The sequence below is a fragment of the Mizuhopecten yessoensis genome, unplaced genomic scaffold (assembly GCF_002113885.1).
Source record: "Mizuhopecten yessoensis strain PY_sf001 unplaced genomic scaffold, ASM211388v2 scaffold10401, whole genome shotgun sequence".
Classification (NCBI taxonomy): Eukaryota; Metazoa; Mollusca; class Bivalvia; order Pectinida; family Pectinidae; genus Mizuhopecten; species Mizuhopecten yessoensis.
In genome coordinates this window covers 415,945-432,034 of record NW_018408528.1, presented here as the reverse complement: position 1 = coordinate 432,034, position 16,090 = coordinate 415,945, and the positions used below count along the sequence as shown (strand labels likewise).

Genomic DNA, 16,090 nt, shown 5'->3' with positions numbered 1-16,090 from the left:
TTCTTACAAGTTATGGTATTATTGCTTTCAATGAAACCTCTAAGTAAATTAAGTTTAGGATGAAATTGCAATAGATTCCTTTGGTCATAAAGAGTTTGTTGTATTCAGACGGCGAATGACACTACCCCAGAAGTGCGTGAGCGGTCGTATGAAGCCCTGGGGATGGCTATGAAGGTTGTGTCAGAGAAACACATAGCACCTTTCCTCGTTGATTTTGATCCCATCAAAATGCAAAAGGTAAGAGGAATGCTGACCATCTTAGAATCTATAAGAGAACAGGACCGAAATTTAAAACTGATTAGTTTAACCCTTTCGTCCCTATGTAACTTTAGTAGACTCGACGATGCATTGATATGAATGAGTCCATTATGGTCAACACATGGTGAAAGGGTTAATGTTTCATCTACCATCATGAGAGGATTGTCAAAATATTGAAAATCTGCATTAATGACTTTGGATTTATCAGGTCACTCTAAAGGGCCAATTGATGGCTTCATTCCTAATTGAAATTATTTGAAGAAACTAGAAGAGAGTCCTCCAGATACTCCTGATGTAGTGCTGTCCTCCAAATACTCCTGATGTAGTGCTGTCCTCCAAATACTCCTGATGTAGTGCTGTCCTCCAAATACTCCTGATGTAGTGCTGTCCTCCAAATACTCCTGATGTAGTGCTGTCCTCCAAATACTCCTGATGTAGTGCTGTCCTCCAAATACTCCTGATGTAGTGCTGTCCTCCAAATACTCCTGATGTAGTGCTGTCCTCCAAATACTCCTGATGTAGTGCTGTCCTCCAAATACTCCTGATGTAGTGCTGTCCTCCAAATACTCCTGATATAGTGCTGTCCTCCAAATACTCCTGATGTAGTGCTGTCCTCCAAATACTCCTGATATAGTGCTGAAAGAGAGTCCTCCAAATACTCCTGATATAGTGCTGAAAGAGAGTCCTCCAAATACTCCTGATGTAGTGCTGTCCTCCAAATACTCCTGATGTAGTGCTGTCCTCCAAATACTCCTGATATAGTGCTGTCCTCCAAATACTCCTGATGTAGTGCTGTCCTCCAAATACTCCTGATGTAGTGCTGTCCTCCAAATACTCCTGATGTAGTGCTGTCCTCCAAATACTCCTGATGTAGTGCTGTCCTCCAAATACTCCTGATGTAGTGCTGTCCTCCAAATACTCCTGATGTAGTGCTGTCCTCCAAATACTCCTGATGTAGTGCTGTCCTCCAAATACTCCTGATGTAGTGCTGTCCTCCAAATACTCCTGATGTAGTGCTGTCCTCCAAATACTCCTGATGTAGTGCTGTCCTCCAAATACTCCTGATGTAGTGCTGTCCTCCAAATACTCCTGATGTAGTGCTGTCCTCCAAATACTCCTGATGTAGTGCTGTCCTCCAAATACTCCTGATGTAGTGCTGAAAGAGAGTCCTCCAAATACTCCTGATATAGAGCTGTCCTCCAAATACTCCTGATATAGTGCTGAAAGAGAGTCCTTTAAATCCTCCTGATATAGTGCTGAAAGAGAGTCCTCCAAATACTGCTGATATAGTGCTGAAAGAGAGTCCTCCAAATACTCCTGATGTAGTGCTGTCCTCCAAATACTGCTGATATAGTGCTGAAATAGAGTCCTCCAAATACTCCTTATGTAATGCTGCAATGACCTTATACAATACAATATCAATATATAACCTGGTGAAATTTGAGCAACTTCTCATTTAAAAGAAAGCTACCACATCAGTAACTACAATGCAAGTCTTAAGGGCTTTTCACTAACATTACAGTACCCAAGTCGGGACACTTTTTAGTGAAATATTGATGTATTTCATACCGTAGTACCGATCCCTTTGTTCACTTTTCCTAAATAGATATCATTGTCTTTTTCATTTTGATAACAAGTTGATATTTCCGGGGAGTGGTTCTATAAATAGAACCAGAAATATAGTCATGGTTACGGAATCGCAAAATAGGTGAAGCTGTACCCAAATCGGGCCACCCCTACCAGTTTTGGCTTATATTTGGAGATGAAAAAAGTATTTAGCAGAACGTGGCATCTCTTTGGAATATGTAAGAGTCAGTGGTCGTTCTGGATGAATTTCTTTTCCAAACTAGCATTAGTTGTGAAATAGTAGGATTGTGGAAAATCACATACAAAAATTGAAAACCGATAACGTCACATGGCGCATTAATTTAGAACGTTACATTTTCGTCATTATTTACACAAACTAAAACTGTGATTGTAAACCATAAGTGGCAGTAAATAAAGTTCATATAATGTTTTATTGGTATATAAGCATCTTTAAATCAATATTTTCAATTTGAAAATACTTCTTTGCACAACATGCAATTTTTTTGACTTTTTCCTTCAAGTGTCCTGATTTGGGTACTGCTCCGATTGGGTACTGTGACAGTAACTTCCATTTTAACGGACTAATAGATCTAGGAAAAATAGAAGGGAGCCCTTATTAGATCTAAAACAGGATGGGTTGAAGAGGTAGAGAAACCCACAAAATATTTTTTTATGCCTAGAAAAAAGGAATTATGTTAATAAAACTGTAACACACATCAAATTAGACTCTGGGGAAATAGGCAAAGAACAAGAAGATATTTTAAGCCAAATACAACAATTTTACAAGAATCTTTATAGTAGTGAGGATAATCTTTTAACAGATGTAAATCTGAATATGATCTCTGAAAATCTACTTGCACCAAAATTAAATGATGCTGAAAGCGCAAAGCTAGAAGGGACTATTACATATGCCGAAACCTTATCAGCGGTAAAATCATTAAAAAAAAACAAATCCCCAGGCTCAGATGGGTTCTCTGCCAAATTTTACAAATTATTTTGGTCAAACTTGGGAGTTTTTTTTATTAGGTCCCTGAATAACGGATATGAACAAGGATCATTATCTCTATGTTACCAAAAGGGGAAAAGCCTAGGGAACTCCTCAAGAACTAGAGGCCCATATCACTTTTGAATGTTTCTTACAAAATTTTATCTAAATGCTTAGCAAATAGGATGAAGTTGGTCCTTGACAAATTGATACATGAAAATCAAAAAGGATTTATAGCAGGCAGATATATAGGAGAAAATATCCACTATACAGTACAATATCTTAAATTATATGGAAAGGAATAATATTCCAGGAATCCTATTATTAATCGATTTCAAGAAGGCGTTTGACTCTGTGTCATGGCAGTTTATACACAAAGTCCTACATTTTTTCAAGTTTGGACCTGAATATATTAATTGGGTTAAAGTTCTATGTAACGATGCAAAGCTTTGTGTACTTCAAAGCAGAGTTTTTCTTCCTTCTTCAACATAGGCTGTGGCTGTCGACAGGGCAACCCAATCTCACCCTATTTATTGATCCTATGTGTTGAGATTATAGGAATCCTTATAAGAACTAATAAAGACATCCAGGGTATCAAAATCTTTAGTAAAGAATATAGGTTATTTCAGTATGCCGACGATACTGGAATTTTCTTAAACGGTACCGAAAAAGATCTCTTAAGAAGACACTTGACCTTCTGGACCAATTTTCAAAATATTCAGGGTTAACACCAAACTTTGATAAAACAAAAGCAGTTTGGATTGGGGCTAGAAAAAATTCTCAAGTAAAACTTTGCAGAGAGTGGAATTTGGAGTGGACAAATGAACCTTTCACAGTTTGGGTGTAACTTTTAGTCTTGATCTAGATGATATAGCAGAGATAAACTTCGAAGCCAAACTAAATGATATTAATAATATTCTCAAACATTGGTACAAGAGAAGATTAACTGTTCTTGGTAAAATAACAGTTGTTAAATTCCTGCTGATCCCAAAACTGACTCACCTTTTTATGAGTCTACCTTAACCAGAGGATAAATTCTTGAAGAGCTAGAGAGCATTTTCTGTAAATACATTTGGAATAGTAGAGATAGAATTGCTAGAAACCAGATTATTCAAGATTTTAAAAAAGGGTGTAGAATGACCCATTTACTGTCCTTTAATATAGCATTAAAACTGATATGGATACGGAGAATGTAGAGAATGTAAACACAGATGCTAGTTGGAAATCAATAGTATAGGATGTATGTAATACCACAACCAACAAGTTAATGTTGTTTGGTGACAATTATTATTTAAAATTATCTTGTAGATACCAAAATCCTTTTTGGTCTGAAGTTTTTAGAACATTTGCAGAATATACCTTAAAACTTGATGTTAAAACATCAGACTTACTTAGACTGCCATTATGGTTCAATACAAAAATAAAGGTAGATAACTCTACTATATGTTATCAGACTTGGCTTGAAAGAGAGATTAGATTCCTTTGTGATATGGTTGAAAAGGATAATAATTCTCTTTACTCCTATGAAGATTTTTGTAGGGTCTATGATTTACGACCACCACCTTATACATTGTTTTATGGTTTGAGAACTGCTGTGATGTGATGCCTTTATGGCTTTCCTATACTCGCAATACTATAGAACAATGTTTTCAGCCTTTTATACCTATTACATTTGAATTAATAAATAAAAACAAATTGTAGAGATATGTATGACATTTTTATTTCAAACATTAATTATACAACCAAATATATTGACAAATGGTCAAACATACTCAACTTAGACATAGGATACTGGCAACTAATAGTTTTTTTAACAAAAATCAATGTTTTGGATAATTCCCTCTGTACTTTCTGTAAACAGACAGAGGAAACCGTTTTACATATTTGTTGTGAATGTGAACATGTTGAAAGATTATGGAACGTGCTTGAAAATTGGATATTTTTGAAAACATATGTGTTTATAAACTTTACGAAACAAGAGATTCTTCTTGGTAAACATGGTAAACAATGTCAAGGGCAAAATCTTATTGTGTTCATCGTAAAGCATTACATTTACAAATAGTGTGTGAAAGGTGACATGTTATATATAGAAAGTGTTAAGAAAGATATTAATAATTGGCCAACTTTTGTAAAATTACATGAGATGTATCAGAAAAAGGGGGTTTGAACCAGTCAATCTGGCCTGCTGCCTGTTCTTTATGAATAGTCTAAAATGTCATGTCTTTATTCTTTACTTAAAATTCATCTATCTAATTATAGAAATAGACACCAACTTATAACTAGTAACAATAGCAAATTTGTATCATCTGCTTTGACCTATATCACAGTTACAAGGGAGACAACCTGTAAAGGTGCTGATATTGTGGTTTATGTATGATAGATCCAGGAGAGTTGTCAGGCGGCTGTCCTCCTCAATATATATGGGGAGCCGCGTGGTGGGGCTGGAGCTGCAGCACCTAAACCAAAGAAGGAAGAACCTAAACCAGTCCAGAGACCCAGCACTGCACCAGCTAAAGTAAGTTAATACACATCATCTCTCTGGAAAATATGTCCACTTCGCTCTCCAGGAATAGAACTTTAACAAACATATGATTCTGTGATGAAAATGTATCCAAAGCATTTGTAATTGAAGCTATATAGGACCCGAATAGAATATCGTTTGTTTTCCATTTATCTGCCCACCAGAATACCCGCAAGTAAATATTTGCTTACAGTTTTCAGAGGATTTTATTTTATTACTTAACAGTATTTCTGTTGCAAGTCAGAAAGAATCATACAATTCTGTTTGAATTCAAATAGTTACAAATTCAAATGATTAAGATATTAAAGAAATTCAGGCATTATGACCTGTGTTGGTAAGGGAAAAAATGATCTAATGTTTATCAGAAATACAGAATTGATAGGATTCTATTCAGCACTTGCATGAAATAATGGATAGAACAAACAACAGTGTCATTTCAATATTGTCCTGTCTTTTTTAGTCTGGCCAGTCTAAACCAGCAGGTGCTAAAGGAGGGGTAAGTGATGTAACAGAAAAACTGGGTCAAATGCCAGCAGAATTAGAAATGGCCATAGCCGTTCATGTTTTATTGATTAGTGGGATAAATAGTAAAAAATAACTATTGTAACATATTACAGTCGAACCTCGTTATCTCGAAATCAACGGGGTCGTGGAAAAACTTTGAGTTATCCGAGTATTTGAGTTATGTGGGTATAAATATTTGGTATGAAATTTGCTGTTTGGACATAGCACTAGCAGTTGTTGATTTTATTGATAGCCAATGCTTGTAATCAATCGATGAATGATATACGTAATCAATATAACTGATACAGGTATGTTATTTTACAATAAACACGCTTACAAAAAAAGTCATTTCTGAAAAATGTACTTTCGTTTAACGCAATCAAAACGGTTGGACCACATTGTGAATTCGTTATTAAATATGGACGAGCCTAGTTATTGAATTGTTGTTTTTGGCTAGTCTAGATCTTAGCAAAGTCTTTCCAGGTCTACATTTGTATTTGCAAGTCCGTTAAGTTTTACTTCTGAAGTGTTACATTTAAAAATCAAACTATCCCACTGTCTCCTACCTCTTACTATACAATGCGGAAATGAAAGTGCGCAAGTCTAAAACAAATCACTGTAATGGAGTGAACGCGTAGTTGATTCTGTATTAAAATGAAAACACACAAAACAATTATATCATACTTGTAACACTTTAAATTAATTAAAGCCAAATGTGACACCTGACACCTCCTCATCTTGATTTAATCAAAAGCAATTATCGTATTGTTCTTAAGACTCTCGATTGACTTTCAAGTTCGAGTCACGGCACTGTGTTGTATCTTTGAGCAAGATACTTTACTCAGCTTGTTCTAGTCTACTCAGCTGTAAATGAGAATGTGGTTGGGCAGCTCTAGAATTGTTGAATGCTAGCTGTTAGCGCTGAAATAGCAGCTCCGGCTGTATGCTCCCGAGGGAGTTGAGAAAGATATTAGCTGATTGCAAAGGCCCTATAACCATGGATAATAATTTGTGAACCGCTTTGAGACGACCTACAAACTAGGTTGTGATAAAGCGGTATATAAGAACCTCAAATTATTATAATTATTATTATTATTAACATGGAATGGTGAGATGTCGTACTTTTGCGTTTCATTTGTATCAAAGAATTAATAAGTGACAAAATGAAATTCGAACACTATGCAGTAGACGATGTTTTAATGTTGGATTTACGCTAATAATCGAAACCAATATCTTTCTTCAAGGTATCTGAGTTTTTCGACTTTTCAGGGTTCAAATTATCAAGAGTTTTATTTGCTAAGATAAAGAAGAGTTCTTGCCGGGACCGGAGAAATATTTCGAGATAAACAGGGTCTTTGAGTTAAAAGAGTTCGAGATAACAAGGTTCGACTGTAGTTGGCATTAAAATACTTCATCAATGGGTTCAAACTTTATAATTAGATGTACGAATTAATCATTCAAATTCTTAATGCAAAACTTTGTTGTGTTTGACTGTTACAGCCACCTAAAAAGAAAGCTCCTGCTAAAGCTACCAAAGGCAAGGACAAAAAGGGAGGAGCTGCTGAGGGAGGCAACGAGTTCACAGAGAACGCCCTGTCGGTAAGGCATAGCAACAACAAAGGATTTAACTAGTGCCCACAATTTGTAACATAGAATAAGTATCTTGAGGGATGTTGATTCCTTGATATTACATTGTATGTGACCTTGCACGGATAATATAACCTTGTAAAAATCATCCAACATCAGTGTCTGGTACTAAATGCTAATTCGTACCCGATTCTATCATTATTCTGACATGTTATTGAAGGATATACATGTGATGTGTGATTGGTTCAATTTTGATATGTGTGATAACTGTGATACATATTGACCTTGGATATATATCTTAACTGACCTTGAGATATAACCATGAGAAATGTGATGACCTTGACATATGTGATTACTTTTAGATTTTTAATGACTTTGAAATATACCCTTGGTCATTTCAAATGTAGTGACCTAAAATGACTAAAAATCATGTTATATCCTTGACCTTCAGGCATATAATGACCTTGGTAATGTGACATGGGATGACCTTGATCATGTGATTGATGTCTTTGATCATGTGATTGATGTCTTTGATCATGTGAGGTGATGACTTTGATCATGTGAGGTAATGACTTTGATCATGTGAGGTGATTACTTTGATCATGTGAGGTGATGACTTTGATCATGTGAGGTGATGACTTTGACTTTAATCATAGATAAAAATAAGATGACCTTATGTTGACCTTGCTGGTTTTGTATTTGATGACTTAACTCATCATGCAAGGATTTATTGGGCGATTTTAGAAAATGAACCTTAGTTCCAAATTGGGAAAGTTGATAGGTAAATCTGGAAAACTTAATATTGATCCTACACTATATGGTAAGTACATGTTGTGCTATGCCTTGCTGTGTGTGATGCCCTTTACAATACATGTTGACAGGACGAGGCTGTAGAGGAGAAAGCCACTGCAGTACTGTCTGCCGAGACCGTGGCCCAGTTGTCAAGCTCCAACTGGAAGGAGAGATTAGCCAGCATGGAGAAAATGTCCACGGTGAGGTCACTTTGTGTTACACAATAAACCAAACTTACATAAAAATTGAATTGGTTGAATTTACCTCAGAGTTGGTTGGGGGAGGGGGTTGATAAGTTAATAGTTACCTTTACAGAAGAAAAAAACCCCAACAATAATCTATTTGAAATGATATTAGAACATACCCCTACCCCACAGACGGCAAAATAAAGAACTTCTGTGCATGGTTGGTTTGAGCAAAAAAATGTACCACATGCTGTTCTGGGGGAAATCACTTCTGCTCATGGTCCATTATTGTCATTGAAATTAAAAAAAATCTATGACATTGTCGCACCATTAAAACCAGTAAAATCATGTTTGTTTTGTCTTTTTTACCCCATTTCAATGTCTGGGAAACGTTTTTCTCTCAACCGGAAACAGGAGCTGGCAAGTCTCGATGATTAAAGGGAGATAACTTGCACACTTTTTATTAGTTAACCTGCCCGAAGGGCAAGTGAGCTTATGCCATGGCGCAGCGTCAACCGTCCGTCAGTCTGTTCTGTCCATTCGTCAACTTTTCCTTAAAAACGCTACTTGTCCTGATCGGCCCAGTAGATTTTGACAACATTTGGTATGGAGCATACTTAGGCCAAGGGAAGGGGACTTAATTTTGTATAAACGGTGGGTGTGAACACCCTTGGAGCAGAGGGGTGGGGCCCAATAGGGGAAATAGAGGTAAACCTTTGTAATCCTTCTTCTATCATAGGGATTAAGGGATGTCATCCCAATTTAGTCTGGAGCATCGTTGTGCCAAGGGGACTTAATTTTCTATAAACGGTGGGTGTGGACACCCTTGGAGCAGAGGGGTGGGTCCCAATAGGGGGAAATAGAGGTTCTAAGATTTGAACTCCTCCTTCTATTATAGGGATTAAGGGATTCTATCCTAATTTGGCTTGGAGCATCCTTGGACCAAGGGGACTCAATATTGTATAAACAGTGGGTTTTGACCCCCTTGGGACAGAGTTGCAGGGCCCAATAGGGGAAATAGAGGTACAAATATTTTACATCCTTCTTCTACCATAGGGATTAAAGGATTTCATACATATTTTGTCTGGAGTATCCTTGGGCCAAGGGGACTCAATTTTGTAGAAACGAAGGGTGAGGCCCCTCTGGGTGCTGAGAGTTGTGGGGCCCAATATGAAAATTTGAGGTTTAAATCTATAAAATCTTTCTTCTGTACCGTTGGAGGGATTTTATGTAATAAGAATAGTTTCCAATGGTTGGTTTATTATTCAGGTGTGCGATACAGGCCCTCTGGGCCTGTTGTATTATCGTGTAGACCGACTAAGGACCAGTTAAATAAAACATTTTTAATAGCTAAAATATACTGTACAGTAATGTAACTTCAACGCTGGGGTGTCCAGTCCATCGCCATCAGATTTTCAGCTTTGGCTTAGAGGCTTACTAGCTCGGGCTAGTGACTTTTTAAGGATGTCATAACTAACAAAATTGCATCTTTTCTATTCTGTCATCATGAGGGTCAGAACTTCGGCCCTCTATAATATGTGGGAAATAAGCGACCCGCGCCAGGGTCGCTCTTCAAACGGATATTTTAGAAACAAATTGTCACTTTCAAACACTAAGTCGCACATTTATGTGAATAGTCCTTATCCTGATATACCAGGTACTTTCTTCTTTCAAATAGACTAGAATGATTACACTCATTGATGTAAGGATCAAAGGAACCAGAAGAAATAATGGCAGATTTATTTGTCAAAAGAAAGATGCAAAGGTTTCATGATATGACCTTTTCATTTTACAATTGATTATATAATCCTCCTTGTAGAATGCTTGCTATCAGTTTACGCTATCCTGTACAAAGTTACGTAGGTAACAGTCCTGGAACGCAATTCCTAAAAATAAATAATTTCAAATGCAAGAACTCATTTATGAGGAAAACACTTATTGTGAACTTTTTTATTGTTTCAGACATTAAAAGGTCTGAGTAAAGACGATATACCTTGTCAGGCCTTGCTACGCACTGTGTGTAAGAAACCAGGACTCAAGGATACCAACTTCCAGGTCAGTTGTTTGCAGTTCACAATTATATTCTGATATAAAGTTAGCCCACAGCGGAACAGAGCTGTGCCAAAGGTCAATTCTATTCTTGTTGAGTTTACGGGTTTACGAGATGCCAGGAAGCCACTGGGCTGTGGAATCAGTTATTTATTAAAACCCTTATAGCTACAAAAGTAAAGCTGTCAAAAATCTATCGGCGAAATATTGAACAAATTTCATGTGATATATCGCTATTTATTTGTACTGTTCTGTGATTTGTCTTGAAATGGTATAACAATATATCACTTTAGAATGTATCTTCACACCCTTGTATAAAACCTCTGTTATGCCATCTTTAGGTTTTGAAGATACGTGTGGAGACAGTTGGCCATCTAGCAAAAAATACCAAATTTTCACGGATATCTGCGGAGTATTGCCTGGCAGATCTGGTGGACAAAATCGGTGATGTGAAGAATGGGGCTGCAGTAAAGGAAACACTGAGCTGTATAGCCGAGGCAGTGTCCCTGGACTATGTAGGCAGGGAGGTAGGTCAAATTGCAATGGTAACCAAGACGTCATCCCTCAAGTTTATAGGCAGGGAGGTAGGTCAATGGTAACCAAGACGTCATCCTTCAAGTTTATAGGCAGGGAGGTAGGTCAATGGTAACCAAAACGTCATCCTTCAAGTTTATAGGCAGGGAGGTGGGTCAATGGTAACCAAGACGTCATCCCTCAAATTTGTAGGCAGGGAGGTAGGTCAATGGTAACCAAGACGTCATCCCTCAAGTATATAGGCAGGGAGGTGGGTCAATGGCAACCAAGACGTCATCCCTCAAATTTGTAGGCAGGGAGGTAGGTCAATGGTAACCAAGACGTCATCCCTCAGGTTTATAGGCAGGGAGGGGGGTCAATGGCAACCAAGACGTCATCCCTAAAATTTGTAGGCAGGGAGGTAGGTCACTGGTAACCAAGACGTCATCCCCCAAGTATATAGGCAGGGGGGGAGGTCAATGGTAACCAAGACGTCATACCTCAAGTATATAGGCAGGGAAGTGGGTCAATGGTAACCAAGAGGTCATCCCTCAAGTATATAGGCAGGGAGGTAGGTCAATTGTAACCAAGACGTCATCCCTCAAGTATATAGGCAGGGAGGTAGGTCAATGGGAACCAAGAGGTCATCCCTCAAGTATATAGGCAGGGGGGGAGGTCAATGGTAACCAAGAGGGCATCCCTCAAGTATATGCACGATACTCACATGTTTAAACCTAACCTCAATAATGCCGCGAGTATATAGGAAGGGAGGTAGGTCAATGGTAACCAAGAGGTCATCCTTCAAGCTTATAGGCAGGGAGGTAGGTCAATGGTAACCAAGACGTCATCCTTCAAGTTTATAGGCAGGGAGGGAGGTGGGTCAATTGTAACCAAGTTGCATCCCTCAAGTTATAAAGGCAGGGAGGTAGGTCAATGGTAACCAAGAGGTCATCCTTCAAGTTTATAGGTAGGAAGGTGAACCAATTGTAGCCAAGACGTTATCCCTCAAGTTTATAGGCAGGGTGGTTGGTCAAGTGTAGCCAAGGTACCAGCCTTTACCTTTAGCATGTAGTCAGTCAGTCAGGGTCCATACCTTCAAGATCTCTCTTAAATTCCACAAATGTCCTTTTTCACTCAGTTCTGGAACACAATAGCAAATCTACCTGCACACAGATAATATAGAGTTTCAACAACAAACGCATAGTTCTAAAGTACACCAATTGCCGTACCCGGGCCATCCCAGGCCCCTCCTGCAGAGGCCTTCTCTGGCCTCTCTCTTCAAAGGCTCACATTCTCGAACCTCCAACCCTAACTCTCAACTTTAGACTCTCTAGACTTCCCTGTGCAAGTCCGTTTTATCAAAACTCATGTTACATATCTGATTAACTATTCATGATACCGGTACCACCTATTGTGCATAAGTAAGGAGGCACGTACAACAGTTTAACCTGACTTCTAATCTAACATCTAAACTGACTTTCCCCTTCCAATGGCAGTTACCCCTGTTGGTTTCTGGAAGTTCACTCTCTCGTCCCTATCCCTATGTCATCTAGGACTGACCTGGTCACCATTAGATGCACTATTTACAATTCCACAGTTCCCCGTCAATCAATACACGGTGTTACCCAAATCATAAGATTTGACCTCAAATGTACTAATACCCACTGTCTTACATGTATAAGATGGTTCCATCCTTTATCATTAATGACCTTATTTACAGCCCATTTTGTTACAAGATACAGGAGCGAGTTCATAAATTTCTGTTACACGATAAATATTGTTGTGGTTAAAAAAGGTTCATTTGGTTTATTATTCACCATATTTCAAAAGCATATTTTGACTTATGTAGGTGATGAAACTCTCATCCGAGCAGAAAAATCCTAAGAACAGTTCAGAGTGTATGAATTGGCTGGGGAATGCCATCAAAGAGTTTGGTTTCAAGTAAGTATTAAAATGTTGATTTTCTTCTTCTAAACAAAACCCATAATATAGCATCTAACACTTTGGACTTGTTTCACGACTGGAGGATTTATCTCCTCACAAAATTTAAGCTTACCTACCCCCGAGGGGGAAGTCGGGTATATCTTTAAAATCCTATTCCTATAGTGGCTGTAAAGGGATTTTAACTGAATATACCCTTGGAATGTCTAGAATTGTATGGGATTTTACAGTAGGTTCATGTCTTTGATGAAGTCATCGCCTAACAGATTTTCAATGTCTCGTTTGATTGTGATGAAACTTCGATATACATCATCTCTTGGGCAATTATGCATTTCAACCTTCTGGGGTCAAAAATAAGGTCACAGTAACTTGAAATAGAATTTTTGCATCATTGCTTTTCTGACATACCAGGTAATCGTTTTTCCCATAGTCACAAATGTTTTGAAGACATGTTCATAATTTCCACCTCTTGTACAAATTTGTGTTTTGACCTTTCTAAGATCACTGTTTCTGTAAATAGAATATTGACATCATCAGTTATAACTGTTCTATACATTTACCATTTCTCATCACTTTTGTTCATGAGGGTATTAGTATCTTTGGCCAATGCCCACCACCTTACCTCCGCCCCAACACCCTGGGTTCAGAGAAGAGGAGTCCAATAGAGAAAATAAAGGCAAATCCTAAAAACTGATATCTCTGATTAGGAAATTCTTTGGATATATCAACTATGTTCACAATTATGTCGTCTTGTTTCAGAATCAATGCCAAAGCTTTGGTAGCCCTGATCAAGAAAGCCTTTGGAGCTACAAACCCTGTAAGTGAACAGACCCAGTTCCTAATGCAAAATGGGCATTTTACCCAATCAGTTAAAACTAAAACCTCAAGATTTTTTTTTAGTATTCCTCAAATCACTATTAATGTGACCCCGACCAAAATGTAAAGATGGAAATGAACAATCGGCGAAAAATATTGTGAAGAACTGAAAAAATTTGATTTGAGCATGCTGGAAATATTGCTTTATGACTGTTGGTGATGGATCATGTTTCTTTTTGTGTACACAGGCTATTAGAACATCAGCCATAAACTTGGTGCCTGTCTTGTACCTGTACATGGGTCCAACTGCCCGGGTGTTTTTTGAAGACGAGAAAGCAGCGCTTCTTCAACAGATTGATGCTGAGATCGAAAAGGTCTGGAAAATGAGCAAAAATAAAATTACTATTGTTAATGAGATTTAAATCTTTAACAATGTTAAATACCTATGTAAATATAAGCTATATAAGTATAAGATACTGTCATTGGGGAACATGATATGTGTAGCTCTGTGTTAGTCTCACATATGTGGTGCTTTGTGTTAGTCCCACATATGTGTAGCTTTGTGTTAGTCTCACATATGTGTAGCTCTGTGTTAGTCTCACATATGTGTAGCTTTGTGTTAGTCTCACATATGTGTAGCTCTGTGTAAGTCTCACATATGTGGTGCTTTGTGTTAGTCTCACATATGTGGTACTTTGTGTTAGTCTCACATATGTGGTGCTTTGTACAAAGCTACACACTGTCACTTAATGTACAGTCAGTTTGACATGATTTGTGTAGCTTTATATTGTCTGTTTCATATAAGACTGTTTTACAGGTGAAGGGAGAGAAAGCCCCAGCTCCTACTAGGGGACCTGTCATACCTACAGGGGGTGATGAGGAGGATGATGATGATGAGGAAGGTGGTGAAACAGAGGAAAGTAATTCAACTGACCTCATACCAAGGAATGATGTAGGGTAAGTATACCAAGCAAATAAACACAGGAACAAATACAATGAATATCTGAAAAATCTCACTGGCTTTATTGTACCAAGATGTCTGTAGAGTATGTTTCACTGAATTATTCATAAGCCCAATATTAAATTTGTGTTTACACTCTTTTTCATAAAATTACATGTGGTTGATAGGGAAAAGTTTACACCAGAACTGATGGCAGAGATGGCTGATAAGAACTGGAAGATTAGGAAGGAGTCTCTGGAGAAAGTTGCTGCCATATTAAATGAAGCCAAATTTATCACGGCCAACCTGGGTCCCCTTCCCGAGTCAATCAAGCTCCGCCTTGGAGACTCCAACAAAATACTGGTAGGTCATCATATCTCTCAACAAACTATTGATAGGTCACACTACCTCCAATAAAGTACTATAGGTGACCCTCCAATAAAGTACTATAGGTGACCCTCCAATAAAGTACATGTAGTCACATTGTTTGTTCAGTTTTACTGTTTCAGTCTTAGTAGTTATCTTATGTTCTCATGTGCCCTTACATTTACAGTGTTACTGTTGCCCGAAATATGTTTGCTTTAGGAATAAGTGGCTCTAATCTATAAATGCACCAATAGATAGGATATACCCTTGAGCACTAAAATATCAGTGTGCTAACAAAGGTGCTTTTACTGTCTTTTGTGTAACTATTGAAAAGAAGGTTGTTTAATGATAAAATGTTTCTGCCTAAAATTATTCTCTGATGACACCAATCCTTTTCATTGATTTTAAGTAAATAATATTGTTTGCTTCAAGATTTAATTTTAAGACATAAATTGTAGAAAAAAATGTATATTTTATTACATCTGTTGCATCTTTGCAGGTGAACATGACAATTGCAATTTGTTCAACATTAGCCACCAACATGGGACCTCACTGCAAACATCATATCCGAGTCATAGGGCCTGCTCTTATTGGCTGTTTTGGAGACAGTAAGGTACAGTATCTTTGCCCAATATCATATACTCAATCTTACGATGTGTCCGTTGTGAGAGGTATGTTCCAGGATTACTAAACAATGTGATTTCCAATTGAAAGCAATCTCATAGGTCAACTGAGGTAGTTTTGAAAATGGTGTACTGTATGTGTATAGTTTTATTTATTATCCCCTGCTTTCTCCAAAACGGGGGATATTAATTTGGGTTTGTCTGTCTGTCTGTCACGCGCATTTACGTGCAATAACTACAACAAATGTTTACCGATTAACAGGGTTAAATGCTTTAAGGGCTTGGCCAAGCTCGATGACAAGCTTTATGCAGACTTTATTTGGCGGAGTTAGGGCCTCTTGAATAATGAAAAACACCATTATCTGCTGCGCTTCGTTTCCGTGCAATAACGACAACAAATGTTAACGAATTTTCTTCAAACTT

At 37.8% G+C, this 16,090-nt stretch overlaps 1 protein-coding gene across 1 annotated transcript in view; it reads left to right on the top strand.

Annotated features, from left to right (window-relative positions):
- The window catches only part of LOC110460436 (cytoskeleton-associated protein 5-like), a 54,915-nt gene that overhangs the window by 13,886 nt on the left and 24,939 nt on the right, over nt 1-16,090 (top strand). The window contains exons 13-25 of the mRNA XM_021513325.1: nt 109-237; nt 5,211-5,345; nt 5,812-5,847; nt 7,356-7,454; nt 8,324-8,434; nt 10,382-10,474; nt 10,810-10,995; nt 12,831-12,922; nt 13,682-13,739; nt 13,987-14,112; nt 14,556-14,695; nt 14,867-15,041; nt 15,544-15,657. Of these exons, the coding sequence (XP_021369000.1) occupies nt 109-237; nt 5,211-5,345; nt 5,812-5,847; nt 7,356-7,454; nt 8,324-8,434; nt 10,382-10,474; nt 10,810-10,995; nt 12,831-12,922; nt 13,682-13,739; nt 13,987-14,112; nt 14,556-14,695; nt 14,867-15,041; nt 15,544-15,657 (1,494 nt within the window). The remainder of the gene's footprint in view (nt 1-108; nt 238-5,210; nt 5,346-5,811; nt 5,848-7,355; nt 7,455-8,323; nt 8,435-10,381; nt 10,475-10,809; nt 10,996-12,830; nt 12,923-13,681; nt 13,740-13,986; nt 14,113-14,555; nt 14,696-14,866; nt 15,042-15,543; nt 15,658-16,090) is intronic.